This window comes from Drosophila novamexicana, unplaced genomic scaffold (genome assembly GCF_003285875.2).
Source record: "Drosophila novamexicana strain 15010-1031.04,08,12 unplaced genomic scaffold, DnovRS2.1 tig00000008-arrow-pilon, whole genome shotgun sequence".
In the NCBI taxonomy this organism is placed as follows: domain Eukaryota; kingdom Metazoa; phylum Arthropoda; class Insecta; order Diptera; family Drosophilidae; genus Drosophila; species Drosophila novamexicana.
The window spans coordinates 5,173,509-5,201,018 of NW_020824765.1; the positions used below are offsets into that span (position 1 = coordinate 5,173,509).

The 27,510-nt window shown below is 44.6% G+C and overlaps 2 protein-coding genes across 2 annotated transcripts; both read right to left on the minus strand.

Moving 5' to 3' along the window:
- Window positions 1-211: 211 nt before the first annotated feature.
- On the minus strand, window positions 212-2,398 carry LOC115763691 (UDP-glucuronosyltransferase 2B13). Its single transcript, XM_030706376.1, has 6 exons — window positions 2,053-2,398; window positions 1,840-1,998; window positions 1,317-1,778; window positions 1,058-1,261; window positions 712-986; window positions 212-649 (listed from the first exon to the last, which is right to left on the minus strand). The coding sequence occupies exons 1-6, from the start codon at window positions 2,150-2,152 to the stop codon at window positions 260-262; spliced, it is 1,590 nt and encodes a 529-aa protein (XP_030562236.1). The 5' UTR covers window positions 2,153-2,398; the 3' UTR covers window positions 212-259.
- Window positions 2,399-6,112: 3,714 nt separating this feature from the next.
- Window positions 6,113-13,641, minus strand: LOC115763790 (apoptosis-stimulating of p53 protein 1). The gene is made up of 7 exons (XM_030706523.1): window positions 13,462-13,641; window positions 11,981-12,248; window positions 10,475-10,692; window positions 8,185-10,403; window positions 7,899-8,116; window positions 7,327-7,529; window positions 6,113-7,267 (listed from the first exon to the last, which is right to left on the minus strand). Exons 1-7 carry the CDS (start codon window positions 13,639-13,641, stop codon window positions 7,223-7,225), a joined length of 3,351 nt encoding a protein of 1,116 aa, XP_030562383.1. The 3' UTR covers window positions 6,113-7,222.
- Between the last annotated feature and the right edge of the window lie 13,869 nt (window positions 13,642-27,510).

Genomic DNA, 27,510 nt, shown 5'->3' on the forward strand with positions numbered 1-27,510 from the left:
TTCTTTAAGGGTATTCAATCTTCGGCGTGTCGTTCTTTCTTGTTTGGGTTCGTTTTGCTTGGCTGGTGAGTCGACAGTTCTTCAAATGTGCGGACTGTGGTATTATTGGCGATGTGTTGGAAATGTTGAGCACTGATTGGCACGCACGTGTTATCAGCTGAGGCAGAATCCGTTGCTTTGTAGATTACAGAGAGACAGATGCATATCAACTATTTTTATTTGACGGCAATAATTACAGCTAGATTGAATGAATGATGATTTAATGACTTTTGGATTTGCTATGCTTCTTGCCGCTGCCCCGCAGCAAGCGTAAGGCCAGCAGCAGCAGAAGGAGCACAGCCAAGTAAACCGCTGCCACAAAGCTTATCACATCCAGCAGATAGAACTGATACCACTTTAGGTCGAGACCCGCGGAACGCATATGTGGTGCTCCCTTGTGCCGTATCACATACTCGATCCAGTAGACGGCGCTCCGGCGTGGCGGCAGCGGGCGATCGCGAAAGATGCGGGAGACGCGCTGCACATTCTCCGCGTAGCTGGCATTGTGGATGAGCTGCAGCAGCGAGTGGCGCAGCAGCTGCTCCGTAATGGACTGAAAGTGCAGACTAATGGCATAGCCGCCCAGCACGGCCTTGTTCATGTTGAGATGCTGTGGGTGGTGAGAGCTGTATCATATACCACATTATAATTGAAAAGTGATAAGAAACACACCTGGTCACAGTAGAAGGGTATGCCCAGCATGGGCACGGCATAGTGCACGCCCTCCTGCGTGCCAAAGAGGCCGCCGTGCGTGATGAACACTTTGATATTCGGATGCGCCAATATGTCCGCCTGCGGCAGCCACTTGCGTATCATCACATTTGGTGGCAGCTGACCAATGGATTCGTCCTCGAATTTCCACAGCACGCGCTGCTTCATGGACCCAAAGACCTTAAGGAATAGCTGCAGCATCTGGGCCGGCATCTCCTTGCTTTGCACATTGCTGCCTGAAATGGGAATAGGGTAGGGTGTGGTTAGTATGGACAGGCGGAGTTCCCCTAAAGGAGTTGACACTTGCCCAGGCTAAAGTAGATGGCGCCATCTGTTGCCGCATCGAGAAAACCCTGCATGTCCATGGGCAGCGGCTTGGGCGGATAGATGTGCATGCCGCCAACTGGCACCATGGCGTCCACAGTAGGACGTGCTGTTGTCAGCGGTGCGTGACTGTTGAGCAGCATCACCGAGATTTGCGTCTCCATGTGCCTGACCTTGGGCACCTCAGCTACGGGCGAAAGAAATAGCAGGGGACTCTCTTTACAGCAACTGTCGGCACTCACCTAAGACTGGCCCGAAGTATTGCTCCGTGATGGCATCCATTTTGGGAAAGTAGTTGAACAGTCTATCTAAGTCCTCGTAAAGCGAAACATAGGTGTTGCGCACACGCTCCATGAAGGACATGCGATCGGTGAAGGGCATAAATCCGTGCGGCACAAAGGACCAGGGTGTGATCAGGCCCATCATCTGGCTCATGTGATTCTCATAGCCCAGGGTGCTGGTGGTGACAATGGGTATTTTATACTTGTGGGCCAGCGCCAGGAAGGCCTCCTGATAGAACTGCTCGGCGAGCAGCAGATCGAACACGCCCTCCGTCTGGCTGGCATGTATCAAGGCCTGTACGTGGGGCTGACGTAGGGCATGCTCCGTGGTCTTCAGGCCAATTATCTCCAGCATTTTTAGGAAATCATAGTTATTCATGCGTGTCAGATCAAACAGATGCTGTACTCCAAAGTTCAGCTTCACTGTGGCAAGTGGCAAAAAAAGGTTAGACCCCTTTGTGATAAGGCGGCGTCAGCTGCTCACCATCATGCCAGAAATCGTAGACGGGCTCGATCAGCAGCTCCGTGTAGTTGCTTCCCAGCTGCTGGGAGGCCAGCGAAAAGGCCGCAATCATCGTGACTTGGTGTCCATTTTCTATGAGCTCCCTGATCAGCGCCGTGTGCATCATAAAGTGACTCTTGCCTGCATTTAAGTCAGTCTTAATGCAGCGGCTGCAGTACAGTGAAGCGCGCTTACCTGGAAACGCATAGACAGCTAGAATTTTGGCTGGCCTTACTTGGGGCAGCGCGACCAGCGCAGAGCACAGTATAAACAGACTCAACGCCTGCAACTTCATTGCGGAAATGCAAATTAATATTAATAGTATTTTCTATGCTTTTTTTTTGTCTTAAGTGCCACAATTAAGTGGCGAACTATTGATCACATGCAACAAATGATAGATTCCTGCATAGATACATATATATTAATGGCACAATTCTTGACTTTGTTCAGTTTAATTTATTTATTTTTCGTATTCCGGCCACTATGAACTCTTCCCGACTATCGGACGACCGTTCCACACCGCGATTCTCGGATGACTGAGACTCTGCCTCCATCGTGTCCCACATATAACAATATAACGTTAAATTTAGGGAGGGAGCATGTTTTTATACCCTAAGCCCATTGAAAATGACAGGAAAGGGTATATTAGTATAGTGCAAATGTATGCGACAGAAACAGGCATTTGGAGATGCGGACCTGGACCATGTGTCCATCCAACCATAATAGCTGCAAATATATATTCTCGTATATCAGTTCTATCAGTATCAAAATTGAAAAATGTATAGACTTTTGATTTGGTATATACTATACACGAATTTTAAGAACAAACTTTCAGCAATTGAGGTTAAGTAAAGAAGAAGCACAGCCGCTGTGTGAACAAGTGTGTGCTTGCATGTGTGTTTATGTATGTATGTTACTATGTTTAATGTTTAATGTTTAATTTTTTTTAATTCTTTGTAATGTTTTATTAGTTTTGCCAAGAATCGACCATCAATATCCGCACTAACAGGTGCGTCTTTTCAGCTAGGTGATGGGGTAGAGAGAGGTCTGGCTAGTCTGAGTCACGTGTGATTTAAGTATATCGCTTGATTTGCAGCTCAACAGATTCTAGATTCAAATCACGGTGAAGCGTCGAACCGCGCACTTATTAATCACAGTCGGTTATTAATCGAAGGGCTTTGTTCTGGAGTGTTTTAATACGTTTTCGGTTCGACCTAGCAGCCATTCCCCAGATCTGGCGTCCGTATCAACAGGTGGGCATGATAGCCGCGTTATATATTGCCCTCTTGCCCTCTTGTACCTACAGTTAGATACTGTGGCCTGGTTGTATGGCCTAAAAGTCAGTTGCTTGTCCAAGATAACGCCCAATCGTCAAGCCACACAATTCTGCACTTACCCGGATTCAATGGAATCCGTCTGCGAGCCCAACTGTCAAGCAAGTGAAGGTCCTCTTGCAACCCGTCACTGCCTCATACTCGCATGGCGCCGAGTAAGAAAATCAGATGTCATCTGCGTATGAGGCACGCAATGATTTTCCACTAAGGGTAGCAGTATTGCCTTCTCCAGACACAGGAATGTCTACTGTGAAGAGGGAGTAGTAGAACGGTCCAAGAGCGCTTCCCTGTGGGAACACGGAGTCAGCCTCCGGCCTTCCATGCTTATGAATCATTAGAGCTTTCGCCGGTGTGTGGTTGCATGTGTGTATGTTAGTATGCTTAATGTGAAGTAAGAATGCTTCTATCGTCAGCTCGGTGCACGGTTTAGAGTATCCCCTAGTTGGGCACTGCCGTATAGAGCATTTTCACTTGTTCATTTATTTAATATAACCTGCGGCCGTTGATAAGGTAGGGAATATCTAATTGTGTTTTAAGTACATGTGTCTAAGTCTGGAAATATAAATATTTATTATTGTATTGTGGTTATTCATCGAAATAAGCAATCATATTGTCGATCATTGTCAGTTGACAGCCGTCGCATCTTTCTGGCTGAGTAGTCGGGCATACTCAGCTTATATTGTAGTCAATCGATTCATTACAGGAACGTGTCTCTCTGCCACTGCGAATCAGTTAAACTTTCAGCAAATGAATTTCAACTCGACTGCCCTCTGGCTGGCGTATCTAAGTGCGCAGTTATCTAACACAAGCTCTCTTGTGACATTTCCTACACTTATTTTCGAATTGAAAAAATATAAAGATGATATTTATGCCATCTCTATAGTCTACAAATTTCCAAAAACCATTCGAAATCAAACACTTTTTTGCAGAGTATTCCATAGTTGTGTTTGTTTGCTTAGTCGCAATGACTTGCTCAAAAACGAGTTACTTAATAATCAAATGAGATTTCTAAGCACGCATGCACATATATTTTTTTCTTGCTTAAGCCTGGAATATTATTTATGTATTCGAACTTGGGTTGATAGCCTGTGATTAAGTATACTGTAACTCCCGCTCAAGAAAAATAAATAAACGTCGATTAATATACTCGAATAATCTACCACAAACACGGGACTCGTATCTAGAAATGTGAAGATGATCATGAATATATAACGTTAAAATGTTTAAGCATAATTATTTCTATATTGTGTTGAATTTTGTCAATGAGATTAGACCCCCAAAAATATATATATTTTTAAATTCGTGTTTGCATAGATAGTCGTCGTGAGTGTTTGTATATTAAAAGAACACACGACACCACGGGTTCGCTTAATAAAAGTTTTTATGAATTAATATCGGGTGTAGATGTTTCGTTTTGAACTTGTGACAGTCCACAAATTGGTCTTTAGGAATTACAATCATATCAGGAACGATCTGTTTTTTGCGGCATATCTGTTTTTATCAAGTTTCAGTAAAATTTCGGACTTCCAGATTTAGGCTAATCGATTGTTATCAGTACTTGTCCAAGCAGAGTGAATTATTTGAATATCTAATCGCCCTTAAAAAGTGTTTAATTAAGTAAGACCAGGTATTAATTTATTTTTTACAGCTCAACAGCATTACAACTGGTTTAATTAAAGAACAGCCAGAAGCCAAAAATAAATGATGGCATACTTTTGTGCTGTTTAAATTATTAACAAAATGCGCGCACTTTACTGCAAGCTTTTGGGAACGACAGTTAAATAAACTGCAAGTAAATAAATGATAATTAATGAAAAAATAGCTCTTATTCGGGCATATCCTTGCAGATTATTTAAACACTCGTAGCGTTACAAAACGAAACTCTTTCGGTATGCATGCGTATTCTAGGATCCGATGTAATGAACCAGAGATATATATTTTAAATATCTGGTTAAATACGTTCCATTTTTAAAAATAATATAAATTTAGACTCGTTTTGCCTCTAATGATGGTTTTGGTTACCATATCTAAAATAACAAATATTTTAGATTTATTTACCGTCAAGAAAAAAAAATTCAACTGAAATACCAAGCGTACAAAATAGCTAAAAATCGGCGTCTGGCTGTCGAGCTCTGAACAAAAGTTCTGCTGAAGTACCATGCGAACAGAAATGGTCAGCAGGTGGAAGAAAAAACAGCTAATGATAAATTTCATTGCATATGCGAAGGGGCAAACTGTTAGGTTGCTGTTGACTAACATGAATCTAGCATCGGCTGTACAGGCGGCTGTTAACAGTTGATGTAGCTCATTTAAAAGGAGAGCTGGATTCCTCTTATTTCTGTGGAAATTTCGCAGAGATTTGAAACTTAAAATTTACCTGCGCTACATCTGTTGTATAAGCAGAAATATTGGAGTCATATAGGAAGGGGACAAGCACCATCCTGATTGTGTTCGCCGAATTAAAGTTCACCGGGAATATGCCTAAGTTTTGGAATGCCAAAACGCTTATAAGTCATCTAAAAATCTTAGGTTTTGAAATTTTGTAATTTTTGTTAGGAAGAGTAATGCTTAGTAAAATTGGGGGTTCTGGAATCATAAAGATGAGTGGATTGGTCATTTTTGACCCACTAAATTGTGTCCAAATTTTACGAACGTCTTATCAAAAATCAGGCCGTATTTTAATCGAAATATTTGAAAATAAATATTTGTTAAAAACTTTAATTGGCTTTAAATTAGATGAATTTAAAATTTAAAAAAATTTTCAATAGGCTTGCAAGGATTGGCGTTCTCTAAGGTTTGTCAACATTTCTGAAATTCAAAACATGCCAGAAAGATAAAAAGTGAGGCCTATTCAACTAAGGACACTCTATTTATTATTATTGCATTTAAAATGTAATTTGTTGTGTGTTTGTTTTTGTATTTTTTGTATTTTTGTGAATGCTAGGAATAGGTGGTAGGCATCAGGCAATTACATATAGATACATATGTATATTAATATATATATATATATATAAACTAATTATTAATGTATTTATTAGGAATTGTAATTTGATAACGAAGCTGCTTTTGTTTTAGTCATAGGTAGTAAGTACTGTACAATAGACGATATTAACGATATTTAAATTATGTTTTGTTTAGCTTTTTGCACTTTCGCTTTTTACAACAAAAAAATCACGATTTCTTGTTGTTGTTCTTGTCATGTCTAAAATGTGTGTAAATTAATGAATGCATGTTTTTCGTTTTGAGTTTTGCTTCTCGAATATTTAGCAATAAAACTCGTTACTGGCAATTAACAAACTCGTTTTCCAACCACAAAGTGCACAAAGTCTATTGAAATTTTCTATTTTCATTTTCAATTTGCAACTTAAATTTGAATTTCAAATTTTAGTTTTATTCACAGAAAGTTGAAAGCAATTTGTGGCGAGTTGTTGGGCGGCTGGGGGCTTATATGTGGCAGGCGGATTGTGTGGTGCACATGTTTTACTTAAGTTATTAGTCTAGGCCTTAATCTAAGCAGGGGGCAGGCTTAACTGAAATTCAATTTATTGTACGTGTGCAGGACGACCAAAAGCAGGACCAGTTCCACGACCAGGACCAGGCTGTTGCCTAATTGTGGCCCGTCCTGGCTGCTCCTCTTTTATAATAAATAGCTGTTGCCGCAGGCGCTGTGGCAAATGCTGCACATTCCGATGATGGACACACGTTTGCACACTTGCAACACACACACATGACTTGTGTGTGTTTGTGTGTGTGTGTGTGATTGCGTCTGGCTTCCTTCTTGTGGCTTTTCAAACAAACAAAAAAGTAAACAGGAAAGAAATAACACGAGGCTGTCATAAATAATGCCAGCTCATAACTAAGACGCGCCTCCCCCTCCGCATCCATCCATCCAGTTTGGCAGCGCGGGATTAGGCGCAGGGGACGCGCGGCGGCACGTGCTCGGAATCTGCTGCTCAGATGTACTTGGATATATAGCGCTTCTGCACAAGTCGGCCAGCCTTGCGCTTGAGTATGGTAAAGCGTATTAACTGCTAATCGCTGAAATGCGGCGACTGCGGCGGCACGCGTGGGTACAGCTGCGGAAGAAGTCCTTATTAGCTCGATTCACCGGTGAAGGGTATTACGAATTGCTTACCCCAAGCAGATTTCGTGGCACGTAGCCCTCCTCGCCGGCTGCGTTGCGCGCCCACCACCACTCGTTCTCGGCATCGTCGCCCTTCCGCAGCACGATCAGCGGCTCGTTCACGTGGAAGCTCAGCTCGTCGCTGTTCTGCGCCTCGTAGGAGAAAACGGCGTAGACGTCGCCGTTGTGCAGAATGCCCAGTTTCTCCTGAATGCCTGCAGGGAAAGAGGAAGGCATAGAGAGTCAGTCGGAGAGTGCGACAGACCAAGCTTTATTCTCGACGGGAGAGGATTCTTACACGTATACGATATACTAGACAGATTAATCAGATTGGGAAATATGCATATTGACTTGGGTGTTAAAAATGATCAACTGAATTGGGATTGGTTTTGTAGCAAAAGTATAATATAAATAAAGTATAGAATATACTTAAAACAAAAATTAGCTAGCTTGAAAATAACTTAAAATATTCTCAATAAAAGTGAAATATTACTTTATCAAAAGTACTTTGAGCAAAAAAAAGAAATTCCGTTGTCAAAGTAAGTAACTGGGACTGAATTGTGTTGCAGGCGTTCTTTACTTACTGTACAGATACTCGGAGCAGCCGTCGAATCCCTCCTCGTCCTCCTCGCACTTCTCGGCGGGCGTCTCGTGATCGGACAGCGTGGAGGCAAATAGACAGGCGCCGCTTTCGACGAGAAACTTGACCATGTTTAGGTTGTTGCAGCTGGCGGCGCAGTGGAGCGGCGTCCAGCCATCCGAATCCTGGGCATTCACATCGCAGCCAAACTGCACGAGGAATCTGCAGGGATTAAAGAAAAATATATATATGAGACACTGTGCACATGTTGGGGTATTTCTGAGACTCACTTGACTATGTCAAAGTGTCCCGCGCAGATGGCATTGTGGAGTGCTGTGATGCCCTCGTCGTTGGCCGCGCTGGGATTGGCCACCTGCATGGCCGTCTTCTTGACCAGCTCCAGCTCGCCCTCCAGGCTGGCGTCCAGCAGCAGCGCAAGCGGATCAAAGCTGACGCGTCGCCCCAGCTTGGGTTTGCTGACGGCGCGCTCCTTGAGGCTGCTGCCAATGCTGCTTTCCGCCTGGCTGCCCATGCGATCCGGCTCATCCACGCTGGAGCTGCTCTGCGAGTTGCTGTTGGGCGAGTGCTGCGGCGATTCGGCTGAGCTTCTGTTTGGCTCCTGCTGCATGGGACGCTGGGCTTCCTTGGCTGGCGCCTGCGCCTCCGGCTTGCGCGGCAGCTGCTGCGGCCCAGGCTTGGAGGCCCCTCCGACAACTGGCGTGCTCTTGAGTCGTGGTGGCTGCTCGAAGATGGGCTGCTTGCGTATGGTCAGCGGCTTGGCCTTGATGGGCAAGTTGTCGTTGATGTTGAGCGACAGCAGCCCAAAGCTGGGCTGTGCCGCAGCTGCTGGCTGCGCCTTGCCAGTTGTGCTGGCCGTGGAGCCAGTTGCGCCAGTTGCGCCACTTGCAGCTGAGCCAATGTTCTCGCTGGGCTGCTCCGTGGGCGACATTTTGCTGGGCTTGGGCGGCAGCGCGGGTCGCGGATCAGCCGTCGTCGTGACCACATTGGGCGCCACGCGATTCACCTTGGGACTGTAGTTGATCATTTTGGGTATGGCGCTGCCTCCTCCGCTCCCGCTGCCGTTGCTCATCGAGGTGGGCGCCACGCTGCTTATGGGTTTGCGCGGCGGCACCACCAAATTTCCCACCTGCACCTGCAGCGGTTTGGTTGTGTTGCTGCTGCTGCTGCCGGAGGCGTTCGCATTGGACACGGCAATGGCCACCGATTTGCTGACTGCGCCTAGCGGCATGCTGTGCACGGTGAGCTGCTGCTGCGTATTGCGCTCCGACAGCGTCTCGCTGGTCACCGATATCTCGTTCTTCTTGGCCGGCTCCGGCGACTCCTTGACAGCGCTGGCCTGCTGGTTGAGCTTGTTGATCAGCGCCGAGGCCGAGCTGCTGCTCGAGATGCTCTTGGGTATTTTGCTGGCATTGATGGAAGCAGCGGGCGACGTGGTCGTTGTGGCTGTTGTGCTTGTTGATGCTGCTGTGGCCTCTGCTGCTGCTGCAGCTGCCGCTGCCGCTGCTGCTGCTGCTGCTGCTGCCGCCGCCTCTCTATCCCGCTTCTTGGGTCCCACCTCTGCGTAGATGTGCGTAGTGCTGTCCATGGCCTCCGTTTGCGCCTGCTTGCGCAGCTCCGTCTCCGTCTTGGACTTGCCCAAAGGCCCAGTTACCGCTGCCGCTGTGAGCATCTTCTTGGCCAGCTTGGACTCGTCGCTCTCGCTGCTGCTGCTAGCGTTTGCTGGGGCCGGCGCCGGCGCCGCAACGTTGCTGGTCGGGTAGAAGCTTTGGCCCGGGGTCAGCTTCACATGGCTGTGGCTCAGATCCTGGATCAACTGATTCTGCTGATTAGTGTTGGCCGTTGCCGCCGCATGCTTCAGCATGTTGCCTGCGCTCAGGTAGCTGGCGGTCGACGTAATCGTCGACTTTTGGGGCGTGTGTATGAAGGGCTCCACGGCGGCTACATTGACGCTGCCACGCGCAATGGCACGCTCGGCGGCGCGACCTGCGGCGGCGGCTGCGGCCGCTGCTGCCAGCTGATTTACCTGTTTCTGCAGCAGTTGCTGCTTTAAGGCAGCGACACCTCCATGCTTGGAGGCGGGCGCCGCGGGCTGGCGTTGCTGTTGTTGCTGCTGCTGCTGTTGCTGCTGCTGCTGTTGCTGCTGTTGGGCGGCGGCAGCAGCAGCTGTTGCTGCTAGCAACTGTGCGGATTGCACGTGCAACTGTTGCTGTGCAGCTGATTGCTGCTGTTGTTGCTGCTGTTGTTGTTGCTGTTGCTGTTGTATTTGCTGTTTGTGCTGTTGTTGTTGCTGCTGTTGTTGTTGTTGCTGCTGTTGTTGCTGCTGCTGTTGTTGCTGGTGGTGTGTGTTGGCCTGCTTTTTGCGCTGCAGGCGCGTCTGTAATTCATAGATACGCTGATCCACCGAGCGCAGTTCCGCCTGCCGCTGCTGCAGCGCCTCGCGTTGCATGTGCAGCCGTGCATCCTGCTGCATGGACAGCTGATTGCGATACTAAAACGACAGTTAAAGAGCAGAAAGGCTTAATTAGTGTCCGGTGCGCACCTCCCAAATGCCCGGCTTACCATCAATTCACGTCGCAGCTTCTCGAGCTCCCGCGAGGCCTGCGGCGGCAGCGCCTGTGCCGCGCCCTGGCCCGTTGCGGCCAGCAAATTGACGGGACATCGTCGGTCGCGTCGCAGCTCCTCCAGTTGGCGTGTGAGGGCCTCCACCTTTGCCACAGCCAAGCTGAGCTCCTTTTCCTTTTCGCTGAAGAGCGCACGAATCGAGTCCAAGTCATTGCCTAAGCACAAAAGTTAAACGGATTAGTTGGCCACGACTCAAGGATATGACCCCCCCAGCCTCGCCTGTGACCTTCGTCCTTAATGATGTTAGCGCACTTTGAAGCTAATTGAAGACGGCTGGACACAGGTTCTCGAGGGTTCGCAGCTGCTTAGGCTGTTAAATCCGCTTTACATTCCCTTCCCTCTCATTCACCCAACAAATTGTCCCTTTTATGTGTATACATTTTAATCGTTTGCATATTTCTGTTAATTCACACCTTAAAACATTCGCAGCGCCTGGTCACACATGCCGATGGGCTCTCCTACATGGATGCCTGCGCATCCGCCGGATGCTGTCTGAACTAATTATCGCCCAACAACGCGCTACTGAAACCTCATTAACATAACATCCTAGTCAGCGGGTGTGTCTGTGTCTGTGTGTGTCTGTGTGAGAGTCCTGGCATAAATCGCCATTGCCGGCACAGTCAATGCCAACAACACCTTAAAGTGTTTCAGGCTGGAGTGGTTGACTAGAAGAAACCCTTTGTTATCCAGCTGTAACTATCTCTGAGAACTATTGAAACACAATATACGTCGACTTGTGGAATTATCAAGAGGAATTGTCAAAGAAGTTTAATACTGGGCAATTAACTCCTTCTTGCTATATATCTCTCTAAGATCCACATTAATGAAATGGAATGTATTTGGTTAAGCCAGAAATCTCTTCTGAAAACCTGAACTTAATGTGATCTGCGGTCAAAGACAAAGTTTTGCATTTGTAATTATTAAGATACGCTAAGGCAAATCTGACTAAAAGAACGATATTTATCGATTTGGAAGAGTTGGCAATATTGATTGCTTTATAGCTGGCTTCTTCTACAACTATGTCTTCTGCCTTTTCCATTAGTTTACAAAATTCATATATACCCTTTTAATGCGTTTTGAATGAGTATAGGGTATAACAAGGCCATCAACAAGGATAACATCTTTGGCATGGCAGCTCAAAAGCCACCCACAGGCAATCATAAAGGACAACAAAGTGCCACACATACATAAATTAAAGTCCCACACGCCCGTACACACACACACACACTCGCACGCATGCTGAGGTAGCAGCACTCAACACGATTTTAACACATGTTAATCCCGCAGTCCCTGCTCGGGCGCCACGCCCACTAAACGCGAGTGTGCATGTGCGGTGCTTAACTCAATTGGACCCATCTTCACTTTGTCGCTGCCCTGCACTTGTTAGCCCCCCCCCCCCCCCCCCCCCCCCCCCGCGCAACCGTCCACCATATATATACTCACTCAGTGTTACATTGTAGGTCTTCTGCAGATCCACTTGACCCCGCAGCGCGCGCAAGCGACGCAGCTTGGACTCCTGCGCCTCGACGCGCTCCCGCAGCCGACGCAGTCGCTCGCCCTCAGCGCTGGCCACCGCGCTGCGCACCTCCTGCGATTTGAGGAAGCGCAACCGTTGCTCCTTTGTGGCCAGCAGCTGGTGCTGGCTGTCGATTTGCTGCTGCTGTCGCAGTGCCATCGCCCTCAGTTCGGCTGACGTCAGCCTGCTGGGCACCTGCATGGATGAAGGATGTGTAAGTGGGTGGGATTAGTGGATTATAGTGCTATATGTATCTGCTCATAGACATAAGTGGCTCTCTTTTCACTGTGTGTGTGTGTGTGTGTGTGCGTCCGTGTGTACAGATCGTTAGAGATTCAGCTGCGGATAAGCTGCTCCAGAGGTGTCAACGCCCCGCCCCGCCATCATGGGCGTCAATGGCGTCAAAGTGAAAATGAAATTTCCACAATTTATAAACGTTATCTGCAATCGTTACTTTCAACTCAAGCCAAGCCAAGTCGAGCTGTGTCAAGTTGTCAACATCCTCCTCCTGGTCGCAGTCGCAGTCGTGGTCACGGTCACGGCCCGTCGGCCCCGTCCGATACCATAAATCAAGTTATGTTTATGTGTGTGAAAAATGAAAGCTAATTTGCTACCTTTTTATTTTGGCTCTAGCGTAAAAAACAAAAGAAAAAAAAGCCGACAACAACAACTGAGAATAACAAGAGACGTTCGCATAAATAGATTAAAGTTGTTTCCCTGCCCCACCTCGACGCCTTCAGCCGATTTACACCTACATTATCGTACACTGAGCACAAAAGGGTGCCAGGAATGTGATTAGGATTATTTTATAGCTGCTTTTGAAGCAGTCCACGATCTACAAACTAACGTGAGGTGTTTCTTGATGTCTTTTGAAACAACTCTGAACTACTTTTGAATTAGTTCGGATTCCAGTGAATATTTCATTTTAGCAAATTAGCCGGTGCTTAACTTTACTCAACTATTAACCCTAGTATACCAAGCCGTTTGAGGCAATTTCTATATGTGATTTATACATTCGGATTAATTTTCAACTAGTTCCAAAACATTTGTGCTGATTTATCTAGTATTTCTATATCTAAATGCACTTTCGCTCCTTAATATCCCTTATATGCACAAAATGTACATTCCTGATTATTATACCAAAAATAATAAATCTATTTTTATGCACCTTTAATATGAACACATAAGTAAGTATTTATTTTTTGTTTAATAAATATATGTACAAAATGTGCAAAATGAATGTTTTATATAAAATAAAGACAAATTTAAAATCAATCATTATTGTTTCAACATTATGAATTTTCTTTATAAAGTAAACCAAAATGTAAGATGTAACCAAAGACAAGCTCAATCATTTGCAGCTGTATTCATTTCTCTCAGTGTATTTGTTAGGCTGCACTTTACTTACGTTAAGCTTCGGTTCGGATGTGACAACTTGTGTGGGACTGTGGAAGCCGGCGGAACTGCCACTGCCACTGCCACTGCTAGTGGAGCTGCTGGTGAGCGAGGCCCTGGAGGCGGGCATCATGGAGGCGGGGGGCATTTTGGGCAGATTGCCCGACACGGGCCGACACACGCAGGTAAGCATCGTGAATGGGGCTCAACTCTTTCGATATTCGTGCCTCCGATTTTTGTTTTTTACTTTTTCTTTTTTATTATTTTTGCACAGATATTGACGTTGATTTCGTTAACGTTACGAATTTAGCTTCGGAAACTGTCGCAGTACGAATATTCGGGATGGGGGCACCTTCTGTTATTGTAATATTTGATTTTGCGCTTTTTATTTGTGATTCTTGATTCACTTTAAAATGCACTCGCACTTGTAATATTTACGTGTGTGGCATGCAGCTTATGTCCTTCGTCCTGCGACTATTTGTTTTGCATGCGACTTGCTGCTGTTGCAAGCTGTTGCAGCAGCAGCAAATTTGTTTTTATTGTTGCAGTAAATATAACGAACGAAGCCATGACTTGAAAGCACACACCCCGCAGCCCCTCCCTTACCCCTGCAGGGAAGCGCCCGCAGTCTGCGACCAGCTGCCTTCCCTGTGTACTCGTTAATGGATTTTCAATTCAGTGCCTGATTGAAAGCATACTTTGTACCCATAGTGTGTGTGGGTGTGTGTGGGTGTGTGTGTGTGTGTGTGTGTATAGTGTTTGTCATGCGAGTGTTGTTGTCATTGGCAACGGGCAGCGTCAACAGCCGTGACAACAACAGGCACTCCACGGGGCGGCAGTCAATGTCTCTCAGCACGACAGCCATAACAATTAAGACTACTCTGGCGCCGCGCGACACGACTAATAGTTACCCTGTAAGTTGCCAAAGGCAGCCGACAAACATTATGTATACATTTTAAAACATTTCAAGCAGCAACTATTGACATCTTACAACAGCTTGGGAGTTTTGCAAAGATTCCACTGCAACATACTCTGTAAGCGGTGCAAAAAGGAGACTGCCTCTTTTAGCCTACTCTAAAGCTTAACTATAACAATCTTGATGCCGTCGACTAACAGTTACCCTATAATTAGTAAAGTCAACTAGAGAAGATTAAAACAACCTCCCTCTCTCTCTCTTTCCCTATCTTTGTTTTCCCTTTACCATGACGTATCAATTGCGAATGCACAAAGCAACGTGGCTGACTATATAATACCCCTTAAAGCCAAAAATCAGCCCAAAAACATTGCAGCATAAGTTTAATTACACTCAATGCGTGCCTACTGCCACTCCCCTCACTCCGCGGTCTAGCGTTATTTGTGACTCCAATTTAGCTGCTGTTTTATTGGGCTTGGGTCAACCCCAACTTGCCCGCGAACGGGCATATCTCTAACAACTACTACATTTAAGTTAACGACACCGTTGCGTGTGCATAATCACTCGCACTTGCAAAAAAAGAGTGGGTCAAGCGGGGGTTAATGCAAGTCAAATAGCCAAGCGACGAACCGCTAAAAACGTGGCGCCTCGCCATAAAGAGAGGGAGAGAGGGCAGCGGCCAAGCCCACACACAGACAGGCAACTAAACATTGTGCAAACAACAAAATGTCGTCATGTGTTGTTGGCAAATGGAAAATGAATGCGACAGGCGACTAACGGGCAGTGTAGTGGGTGGGATTGGATGGGGTGGGATTGGGTGGTAACGGAATAGGAACTTTAGAGTCTGCTGCCGTGCGACATGTCAGCAGCTGCTGGCTGCACAATTGGCTTCGGTCACACTGGTGCACATCCATATTGATGGGCCACACTCGAAGGGCCAAAGGCAAGTCAGTTGGGAGGGGGCAAGGGACGAGGTGCAGGGCAGGGCAGAATGCAGCTGATCAATGGCAGCAGCAGAAATTGCATTTCACAAGGCATTTTGCAGTTGCGAAGAGACGCGCCACACACATACATAGAATGTAGTCTCAATTTATGGCGCTTTTATGGCTAATATAAGGTCACATATGTACAAAAGTCAAAGAAGCAGGAGAAGAAGCAGGGCCAGGAGCAGCAGGGCCAGGAGCAGCTACGCAATCAGGTCGAAAACATGCACAAGGTCTAAGATTGTGTTTTGTCAGATTTTGATTGATTGATTGATTGATGCCCCTAGCAGGGTCTAGCAGGAGCCAATTTTGATTTGAATTAAGTTTCCAAAATTCCAACTGTCAACTAATAATCCCATAGAGACAAACAGCCACGCCCCCTGCACAGTATAGTTAAACTTTAGCTTTAATCGAGAAGAAAAAGAAAACATTTCGGTTGCGCATATTTTCCAATTAACAAAGTTTGTCATAATAACTCGCCGGCATCTCGATCATGCAACAAGGAATGTGCCTCAAGCATTCCGCCAGCCATTTATGCCAATGACAGGGGGCACGAGTGCGGCTGCGGGCGGTTGCAAAACTTTAGCCAAGGAATTTCAAACATTCTCGCTGGCACAGCACCACATAAAGTATAAAAAAGAAACGCAACTATTTATGTTGCACAGTGTGGCAAGGGGCAGCGCAATGGGGTAGGGCAGCAATAGGGATAGAGCAGGAAGGGGTAGGTGGTGCTAGGGGTAGCATTTGGTCTGGGGTGTGGCACAGCCAATATAATTGTACATTGAAAGACGTCCACAGTGCCTTTGGCGTTTGCTGTCGACATTGCCATTGTGTGGTTGTTGCTGCAAGTAGTTGCTGTTGTTGTTGGTGCTGCACGTTGCTGTTGTTGTTGTTGCAAGTTGTTGTTGCTGCTGCTGCTGCTGTTAAGCAACAAGCATTTTATTGATTTTAGCCCTTTTAGCAGCACCCCCTGAGGGCTGCCTAGTTTCTGGAGCGAGACAGTGGCCAACAGCAGCAGAGTTTTGGGGAGAGTTGGGCAGTTGTTGCTGTTGCCTGCGTGAGGGGTGTGGAGCAGGGGGGGGGGTGCTTACTGCCCCACCTCAGGGCAGACATCGCGTGCGCGCACGTTTATTGCTAATTTTTTGTACTTTTCCTGCGCGCGTTTTTTGTCCTTTCTATCGTTTCTGGTTTTTGCCTTTCATTCCCATACCCCCACGTTGGGTATTTGAATTATTTGTTTATTAACAAAAAAAAAGTAGCAAAAAAAGGGTAACTATGGGTTACAAACTAAAAGTAGATGTTGCAACAGGGCTCGATATTTAAAAAACTCGAAAAACGCGTTTCATTTTAATCAGAAACTACTTAAGATAGAAAAGGCGTGGCAAATATCTGCCCATAACGTTATCCGCAAAACGAACCGCATTTATTTGTCCATTCACAATAAGGTTAAACTTGCCTCAGAGAGCATAGCTATTTGTAGATGAAACGTATAAGTTAATTTAATGTCAGAAATTTTAAGAAAACTTGCATACTTCACATTTAAATTCCCATTTAATAGACAATAGGGCACAGGGAGAGTTGAGAATGGGATAATGTACAAGAAGTATTCTCCTCAAATATCTACCATACGGAATCTATACACTTCGAAAGAGTATGCAAATTTCGTTGTGCAGCTGTTGCTTGTTTTTTATTCTACTCGATATGTCGCGCTGTTAAGTTTCTCAAAGTTGCTGACGCTGTGTCCTGCTGTCACGTCCTTGCTGCACATTTTGAAATCGATTACAAACGGGATATGCACTGCGGAAGTGTGTTTCATGAGAGAGAGAGAGGGAGATGGGGAGAGGGGAGATAGAGACAGAGGGCAGACAGCAGACTGCAGAAATCAACTGAGGCGATTAGCTAACTACGGCTGGTCAGGAAGCGAGCGACCTGCTGTTGCCGTTACAGTTGCAGTTGCAGTTGCAGGTGTGGCTGTATCCCTGGGGCAAGCTGGGGTTGAATGCAGCCCCGGAGAGCGCTTTGAAGTTTAATCAATTTGCGTGGAATCGAAGATCTGACATCGAGCACAGCCGCAACTTGAGCAATTTGTGGGCTGAGCCTGAGCAAATGTCATCCATGTGGTGGCTGCCACCTGGTGGCTAGCTGCCGGTCGCTGGCGGTGCCACAGCAATGCGACACGCTGCGTTACAGTTCAGTTGTTTTGTGGGTCGCACACACACGTTCGCAGTGGAATGCGTTTGCCAGCACCCCACTCCAACTTGCATCCCCTTCCTCCTCTTCCTCTTCCACTTCTTATCCTGTGCAGAAACGGCTTGTTCCGAGTGGTTTCAGCGCTGAGTGGCTTTTGCTGTGCAAAACTTTTGCACACTCATGGATTGTAGGGGTTATGTGTGCTGGGTGGTTGGGTGGTGCGCCTAGTTGTTGAGACTCAAGTTGTCGCTCACGCGAAACGTCTCGCCTTTGGGGCCAGCTTCAAATGCTTGACGCTTTGTTGATGTCCGGAGCATTGGCAATAGGTAGGAAATAAAGTGGGCGCAAACTGCGTCTGCGGTTGCGGCTTGGTTTGTTCGATGGTTTTGGTTTCGGTTTCGGTTTGGGGTTCGGTTTGGGTTTGTGTTTGGGTTTGGGTTCGCATTTGTGTGTTGGGAGCCAGGACGCGTCGTAATTTCACAGAGCATCATTCAGGCCAGTGTCGGCGTTTCCATTGACGTTTCTTTCTTTGCCGCCCCGTTTTTATTTGCCTTTTTTTCAGTTTTTGCTTTGGGGTCAGCCGACTGACGATTTCGTGCCAAACGCTTAACACTCCACAAAGTTGCGAGTTGAAGCAATTTTACGCAAGAATAATTAAAGCGCAGCGTTTGTGGGCTGCGCGGGGCTCGCACAGCCGGGGGGGTAGGCTGTTGTTGGTTTCACGTGAGCGGTGCCAGGTCAGCGCGTTTGCTTATTTGGTGGGTGCCTGATGCCTGGCAATCGAATTAAAATGCCCCTGCCTCAAGGTCGCTCAATTGATTTCGAAACGGCAATTAAAGCAGCAAATGAAATGCTCTCCTCGCGGAAAATGTACGCTCCAGCTGAGCCACAGCTCAATACAAATGATGATGACACGCTTTTCAAATCGACTTATTGATTAAAGCAGCAATTACTGCAAGTAATTGAAAGAGACCCAATTCTCACGGATACTTTACTCGGTGTATTTGGAATTGCACGCTATAACTATACCTGAGCTTCAACATAGCAGAGTTCGTTTTAATCGTGAGCAAAGCTTTACAACTTTAGTTAACTGAAGATGCTGATTAAAGTTTAGTATAAGCTTCACGATATAGACCTCTATTATTAATTAAATTATTGCGATATCATTCTGCTCGTATTTTAATCTCTTTCGAAACTGAATAGTATGGTAATAATGTATACATATCATAATATCATAAGCACAAAGTGCTATCAAAATAATCCCACTTTCAAATATTTCAAATAAATTAAATGCAGTCGTTATTCCCTAAACGAATTACATGCACAAAAAGTCCCAAAATCTATTTGAATACATGTAAATACATATATATTTTTTTAATTTTATGTAAACGATTTACGTTAATTAAGTGAGCCAAAATGATGAACACACGCACGGGTTTACAAGTTGTTCTTATTTTTATTTGACAATTTAATTGTACAGCTATTTTTAATTATAAATTTGAAAATTTAATTTAATGCTTTATTGAATTGGCGCGCTGCAGTTGCCAGCAACACACGTAATTGTTGTTGTTAAATAACTGACGTAAAAATAATAAACAAATTAAAACTGAAAATTTACACGGTCGTCAGCTCGCACAAGCGAGCAATTGGATTGAATATGAGCACGAAATCCGTAATACGAAATACGTAAAAAATCAACGTGAAATTGATCCAGCCGTCCGCCTGCTGCTGTTGTTTTATATTCTTTTTTTTTTTTATGCAGTTGCGTGTGGCGTATGCGCATTAAAAATTGATACGTATGGTTTTTATTCTCGTCGGACACTGATTATTTACGCGCACACAAAAGCCAAGTTGGCCACAAGGCCAGCCCAGGCCAGCCCAGGCCAGAAAAGGCCACGCCAGAACGCCGCCGGACGAGCTCGGATCAGATCCCGGCTCGGACAATGGCTGGCAATTATTCAAAACATGAGAAGTGGCAAACAAGTTGGCCGCTTTTTTCTTTGGCACTGATTCCTCACAAATAATAGTTGCGATTTCCGGCGAAAGAGCGCGCTATTAGCCTGCATATTTCAGTTGCTAACTTTACTGGCTGCCACACCCCCTACCCGTAGGCTGTGCCGTTTTTCGGTTTCAGCCAAATGACTATTCAAACTTTTCACAGTTGTAATTATTATAAATAAATGAAGGGCAATTTGGTAGGCAGTGAGGGCCATTTGGCTTGGTAAAGGCAGAGACACATGGCTTAGGGCAGGGCCTTCCCTTACAGGTTATTGCCTTGGCATGTCCTTCGACGCGGCGCTGCGTTGCTTGCTGTAAATCTGTCTAGCTGACTGCCTATTTGTCGATACCCTCTAATCATAAGCTGGCCCCAGTGGGTATTATGATTACCTGCCTGACAAATTTGTTAACACGCATTTCATATGTCATATTTAGAATATATCCCCATGATTGCAGAACAATCGCGTAGCTAACTCTGATTATTCAATGTAATGAATGATGCAATGATTCTTAGATTTTGTTGGTGAAGTTTAAATTTTGGATTTGGGATATTCCACCCGCAACAGTGGTAAATTGGCGGAAAACATTATGATTACTGGTAAAAATGCATTCATACATACATACATACACACATACATACATACAAACAAACATACATATATACATACACACATACAAACAAACATACATACATACATACATACATACATACATACATACATACATACATACATACATACATACATACATACATACATACATGCATACATACATACATACATACGTACATACATACATACATACATACATACATACATACATACATACATACATACATACATACATACATACATACCTACATACCTACATACCTACATACCTACATACCTACATACCTACATACCTACATGCCTACATACCTATATACATACACCTTCTGCTCCGCCCTCTTGGTGCTCCTCCTCCTGGTCCACCGGCTCCTCAGCTTCCAGCTTTGAAGCCTCCTGCGACTAATTTATAGGTGAAGCCTGCAGGCCTTACTTAAATTTTTGAGAATCGAGGAGGAGGGCAGCTTTAATAAATACATTTTTTAAATTTAAATTTGCCGCGCAACAAGTCAAATTGGTCTGCTATTGTTATTTTATTCGACAATTTACATGCATACATACATACATATATACGCACATACATACATACATACCTACATACACACACATACATACGTACATACACACATACAGACATACATACCTAAACAAAAAGACACATTCATAATTCAATTATTCATTCATTCATTCATACATGCTTGCATATATACACACATACATACAACCATACATAAATACATACATACATACATACAAAATCAAGCTGGAAACATTATTCTTGTATATAATAAAATAACAATGTAAATTTAAGCTTTAAGAAATATATTCAATTCTAGTTACAATCAGCTTAAGAGATATTTGGCACTTTCTTATTAAACTAAATATTTGTCACTTTCAATTTTAATCTAGCAATCAACTAATGTCTAGCTTTACCCTGCTTAATATTTATGTACATGTAGACACTTGTCTCAGAACACAGGGCAGCTGTTAGTCGAGCTTACTTGCTTGAAGCATTTCTTGTTTATTATTAACGCGACGAACGCCCACATTTATACAGTTGTTCATTTGCAGCTCTGTGGCAGCATTTGGTAATAGAAATAGAAACCAGAACCGAGAAACGAGAACCGAAAACCGAAAACAGAACCCGCCCCAAATCAGCATGACATGAACCGAAATTAGACGAGGACCTCAGACCGAGAGACACAAATATATGACAGCTCTCTCCATATGACAATTATTTAAATGTCCAGGCTCGGGCTCATATATCTTTTTCTTGTACGTGTCCCATTGCCGCTGGGTCGATACCAAATGGTAATTGCTATACACACATAGTGTTTAAATCGGGCACATGGCCTGATTTAAGGCCACATAAATTATGCAAAAATGCCATTTAAATAATTTAAATGTGCAGCTTTTAAATAGATATATATGCTATATATGTCTCTTTCCCCCATGTGTGTGTGTGTGCGCAATGCACATTTGCGAGCATTATATCTGTGTCTGCATAAGACAATTAAGATATGCTCAGATAAATCAGTTTCAAACTGCTTTCGGGCACAATTCACAAGCGCCGCATTCTTGGACAAACAAAAATTCTTATCGCAAAGCTAGTTTGAATTGCACTCTGATGAGTTTGCATTGAATTAGTCAGTTCCGCAATTCATTTTGGCCAACAACTATGACTGTCAAGTATTTCCGCAGTGCACAGAGCAGCAGGCAAAGGCAGATAATAAAAGTTGACCAAGCGTAATCTCTGCTATTTTCACTGCAATTTTCCATTTCAATTTCTATTTCAATTTTTCATTTAAGTTTCCATTCGTATTACCATTTTTGGCCAACTTGTGCTCTTGGGCTAAATAATAATAATAAAATACAAACTGTCTCGGCCATCAGGGACAGCAGAGCCATCAGCAGGGCCATCAGCATTGCGCCCTGAGTGTTGTCTGCGGCAGGCATTGAACATTTATTAACTTGACCTTGACTGGCACTCCTCCGTCTCCATCCATTGAGCTACCGAGCTAGGGTATACTGCTCTCCATTTGATTGTTGCATTTACCACGCAGTCAACTGCTAATTACACACTTGGCCACAATCTGTCCAATGGACAGTAAATCTTTCTGCAATGTGTGAGCAATCAAATGAACAAAGCGTTTGTTCATTTCGGCAGCTAAACTATGAGATACCCTTTAAAACGATAGAGGTTACAGGGAATGGAAAGTAGCAGGAGAGAGAGTTGGGTAGAGAAATTCATTTGCAAGAACAAATTCTTTAGCTGTATTATGTTTAACATTTTCATTAAATTGAATCATGTACTAATATTTAACAGAATGTAACTTTACATAACTTAGGTTAGGTTAACTAATGAATATTCTTTTAATGATCTGGAATATCAGTGTAAAAGACCATTATGTTAATTTTTACATAATATAAATTAACAGATCTCTGTTGTACGAACTATGCTAATGTTTTTACATAAACTAAGCTTGTTATGTTAAATGTAATGTTCTTTTAAGCCATGATTGTTATTTTAAGCAGCAACTCTATGTAATCTCGACTTCACTTCCTCTGTACAGACACTGAAGTTCAACTATTAACTGGATTGCCTAAGAACTTTAAACGATTTTCAATTGCGTCTAAATGAAACTAACGACGCGCCCATTGAAAAGTTTGGCATGTAAATCGCTTTGTAGCACAAACACGTCTGCTTAATAAACTTATTGCGAATGTTGTGTGTGTGTGTGTGTGTGTGTGTGTCTGGGAGTGTACAGGATACATTAAGTAGAAGCCAACAGCCGCAATAACAGCTCAAATGTTTAGCCTGCTGCTTGATTAAAACAACATTTACGCAACAATCCAAAGAACAATGAACAGAACAAAACCAAAACCAGGCAAACAGCTGCAGGGCAACAAAAGCAAGAGTAAGAGAGTTGAGGAAATTGAGAGAGAGAGAGAAAGGGAGGCGGTGATAGACGCAGAGTTTGGGGCAAGCGTGCGAATCCGCACGGATTCATTCATTGAGCCGCCCACTTCCAAACATCAATTGAACTCTTTTGTGCAGCTCGAGGCAATAACAATAACAACAACAACAACAGCTACAACAACAAATACCAGCAGCATCAGCAACAACAACTGGCAACGGCATTTATTGTATGTAATTCGAAATCAATCAATATCACGCATACGCCATGTCTGCTTACAAAATCAAACGCTTACCCAACTCCCTCTCCCACTCCCTGTCTCACTCATTTGCTGCTCTGCTGTCTCTTTCTATCATCTGCTTAGCGCCTATTTAATTAAGTTAATGTAGTTAAATCTGCTTAAGCAAATATTTTCAGCTGCTCTGCTGCGGCCATTCAACACAATGCAGGGAGATAAAACGCCGCCTGAAGTTCGGAGCAGCAATCCCCTGCGCTCCTCCATGTACCCAGCCCTCCATCTGTTGGCTGCTGCGGCTCCCAGAAGTAAACCAAGTCAAAAGGCGCACACAAAAGGCATTCATTACATAGACAACACGGACCAAGGCGAACTTTTTTTTTCTCATCGACGACGACGACAGATTTGCGACATGAAGCTGTGGACGGAGCTGTGGATGACACTGGCCTCTGCAAGCTGGAAGCTGGCCCAAGCCAAGCGTCATTAATATTAAGTAATCGTGAAGGATGCTTTCTCTCCCTCTCTGGTGTGTAATACGCTAGGCGGGGCTGGTGCTATCGGCTAACTGGTGCTAACCTGTGCACTGAAGTTCATGAACCCGGCTAACGCCCATTGCCCGCTACGAAATGCCCAATGCCAAGTGACCATGAACATTGCCAAGTGACCATGAGTGACCAAAAGTGTCTGTCCACTGGTCGTAAATTCACTTGGCACACACTCACGCACACTCACACACACTCACGCACACTCAGTCGCAGCTAAAAGAAAAAACAGTTATGATGCGACCATTTTGGCCCACTCGGAATGCCTCACAATGGACAGATTAGTGAAGTGCTAAGAGTTCAAATGTGTTTAGGACCGAATGGACCCAAAGCAACGGCAACAGCCCCAAGCAGCTGATCCTAATGCCATGTGGCAGGGGTTCAGCGTTGAGCGAGTTGTAATTGCGACTTCTTAAGTGTTTAAAAGGTGCTTGAGTGCATTGGATGTCACCCAAAAAAATAACAGTCGATTATTGTACTATCGAGGGCAAAGTCATCTAAATTAGTAATCGATAAGTTGTAGAAACGGAAGAAATAAGAAAACTAATGTTAAGAAATAGCTTGTCGTTATTCAAACTTTTGTTTATACTTATGCTCTGTTTGTTGAATGTTTCGAACTATTTGAAGAAATTAAAATAAAAGAAAAATAAAATATATCGATAATATATCGATTACATACAAGTTTAAAATTTGATTTAATCATTTCTTAATTCAATGTTCGCTTATTAAAATTCAGATGAATAATGAATGGTTAAGTGGAATACCATTATTATAAGTGGCTATTCATAGATTGCAGAACCCAAAGCGAAAACTCAGTAAAAATAATAATTTATTTCCAAACGACAGCACTTTTTTGTGTAGAATACCTTCAATGTTGGTAACAATTAGAAATACAAATAGGATACTGGTAAAAAAAAATGTTTGTAAAAAGTTAGCGTGGAATACCCTTAACATTGTTAATATTTGGATGTACGACTATTAAAAAATGAATTGGTATTGAAATGTGTTTGAAAATCTGGCATTTCCATGTGTGGAACACCCTAAATATTGCTTATAATTGAAAATGCAAATATTAAAAATGCAAATCGACAATCAAAATAATAAATGATGATAATCTTGTTTGGATCGCATCATATTAGATATAATAATGAACTTCTCCTTTCGGGGTCCGACACCTAAATGCATATTCCTGGTCCTTGTGGAAATTATGTAATTAACTGGCTACCTTAAAACTTTTTTCATTACGAGGCTTTTTGGGTTGCTGCTGTAAAATGGAAAATGGTTAAAATTTATGAGCCACAGATACGAGAATATTGTGTACATAAATATATATGTATGTATGTAAGGATTCCTTTTGCCAGCTCCTTGGGGCAAACACACGCACACGAAGGGAGAGCATATGAATCTTGTGAAGTGGCGTTTAACGCAATTTCAGCCAGATGCTTGTGTTTTTTTTTTTTTAATTTGAGTTAACTTGCCTTAACCGAAAATTCAAATGGAATGAACAACGTGTCCACTTGGCCACTTAGCGGGGAACGGGGCATTGCGTCCGATATATACTGGCATTCCTTCAGTTTCAGTTGGAAAATTGCACATTAAGCTTAATTAAGAAATTCATTGGCGTGTTCTGAATGTGGATGTGATGTACTGTTGCTAATGGGCAACATTTAAAGCTGGCCAAGAGCTGTAGACTGCAAACTGTGAACTGTGAACTGTGTAACTCGCAAAAGGACACCAAGTTGCCCAACGTGAGCAAGAGAGCGGGCACTACGATAACAGAGAGAGAGAGAGAGAGAGGAAGAGTGTGTGTAAGCGAGATGGCAACAATTTTTTGAAATAGTTTTCCCACTTTTGATTGCCTGCGGTGCCTGCCCCAACAACAATTGCACGAATGCAAATAAAATTTGCGGCTGCTTTGGGGTAAACTTGGGGCTACCTGGCCAGCAGTAGGAAGGGGGCTAGGGGACAAGAGCAGGGGCTTGCCCATTTGGATGCCCCATGGCTGCCCACCGGCACGCAGGACATGAACGTCGCACACTTAACAAATTAAAATGCCGCAACTTTCTGCAAGGCAGTCGCCTCCCTGATGCCGCTGATGCACTCAAGTGGGCGTAAAAAGCAGACGCTGCAAATGGCCAGGTGAGTGCGTATTATCCTGCCGGCTGCTCCCGCTGCTGGCATTAGAACTTATGTGGGCTCTTAGTTTGCTAAACAAAAAGCGACGACAAAAACTTAATTCATGCAGCTGCTGCAGCGATGCAGAAGGCGGGCAGGCGGAGGTCAACAAATGACCTTATCTCAGATCCCCGCATCGCTTTAAACAAAAGGCAGCTAGCGTATAGAAGCTCGTGCCCGCCTCCAGATCCGCCCCTAGCTGGTTGTCTGTAATGCGAGCCAAAAGTTGTTGCCAGGTTTTTGCTAGACCACGGGGCGTATAAGCACTAAATAAGTGCGAGCCAAGCTCCGTGTATCTACGGCGAAACTGCACTGAAAATTCCGCTCATTAAGCCGTAATTCAGGCCAAACGCAAGGGGAGTGGGCGGGGCACGGTGGAGCTCTTCTATGATTGCAATGAGAGCGCGACACTTGAAAAGTCGGCAACAAATCTGTGCAAATTGCAGCGACTCATAGGCAGTTGGTACGCTTGGGTGGCAGGTGGGATGGGGATGGAGATGGGGTGGACCGAGTGGCGACGTGTGACAATATTGATTTAAATGTCATAAACACCCAAAAGTAGCACGCACACCCACACACACACACACACACACGCATTGGGCAGGTGGCACATCCGTAAGATACTTTGAATGTTTTTAGAGATACACGAAGCGGAAGCCAAGTCAAGAAGGTGAAGAAAAACAAACAGGCCGCACGTTGTCAACAAGGTGTCCAAGTGTGTGGGTCTGTGTGAGTGTGTGTGTGTGTGTGTGTGTGTGTCTGGGGCACACTAATGTGTGTAATATGCCACACACGTATCCAACTATTAACTAAAATGGAGCGTCACACAAATGACAGCGCACATTTGTGAGCTGACCGAAACCTAAACCAAAACCGAGACGTAGCTCAGACTCGATTCGACGCGAACTCAGGGATCGTAAATATCAGCCCAAAGAAAGAGGAGCAACAGCCAGAAAAAGCAACAACAACAACAAGAACAACAGATACTGAGCTTCCTTGTCATTTGTAACAGATGCGGGCGCCCGGCCACAATTGACTACACATTTTGGCCTGGGTCGGGGAAGGGGAACGAGCATGGGGGCATGGCTTGATGTTCAGTGCCTGGTAATTGGGCGCCACGCAGAGCGAGTGCCGTGATATTACAGAGATATCTACAGTTATATATACATGTATTTATTTTATATATAAAAGGCCTGCTGGCGGTCGCTTTGTCACTCGGTCGCGCCCCCCGTTCGAGTGCGCCTACCGTAATTGCGAGCAAAGATAAGCGCTTTATTACCGATTCACTGGCTTTTATCGCATTTTAATAACTCACAAAATGCGGCCACGAATTTAACGTCACGTTCGCGTTTCCGTTACGTTACACGTTGCGTTTCGCTACGTTACGTAGCGCCGTTACGTTGCGTTGCGATGCGTTGCGCTGCGTTGCGCGCTGCGTCCCTATGCGAACTGTCGTCGGCGCCAGCCAATGCACAACTGAAACTGAAACCGAAAGCGAAT

Coding starts and splice junctions, on each gene's coding strand:
- LOC115763790 (XM_030706523.1), bottom strand. CDS start 13,641: ATGCTTACCTGCGTGTGTCGGCCCGTGTCGGGCAATCTGCCCAAAATG. Junction 10,693..11,980: donor GACCTACAATGTAACACTGA/GTGAGTATATAT, acceptor TTTTGTGCTTAG/GCAATGACTTGGACTCGATT. Junction 8,117..8,184: donor GGACACTTTGACATAGTCAA/GTGAGTCTCAGA, acceptor TAATCCCTGCAG/ATTCCTCGTGCAGTTTGGCT.
- LOC115763691 (XM_030706376.1), bottom strand. CDS start 2,152: ATGAAGTTGCAGGCGTTGAGTCTGTTTATACTGTGCTCTGCGCTGGTC. Junction 1,262..1,316: donor ATACTTCGGGCCAGTCTTAG/GTGAGTGCCGAC, acceptor TTTCGCCCGTAG/CTGAGGTGCCCAAGGTCAGG. Junction 650..711: donor TACCCTTCTACTGTGACCAG/GTGTGTTTCTTA, acceptor CACCACCCACAG/CATCTCAACATGAACAAGGC.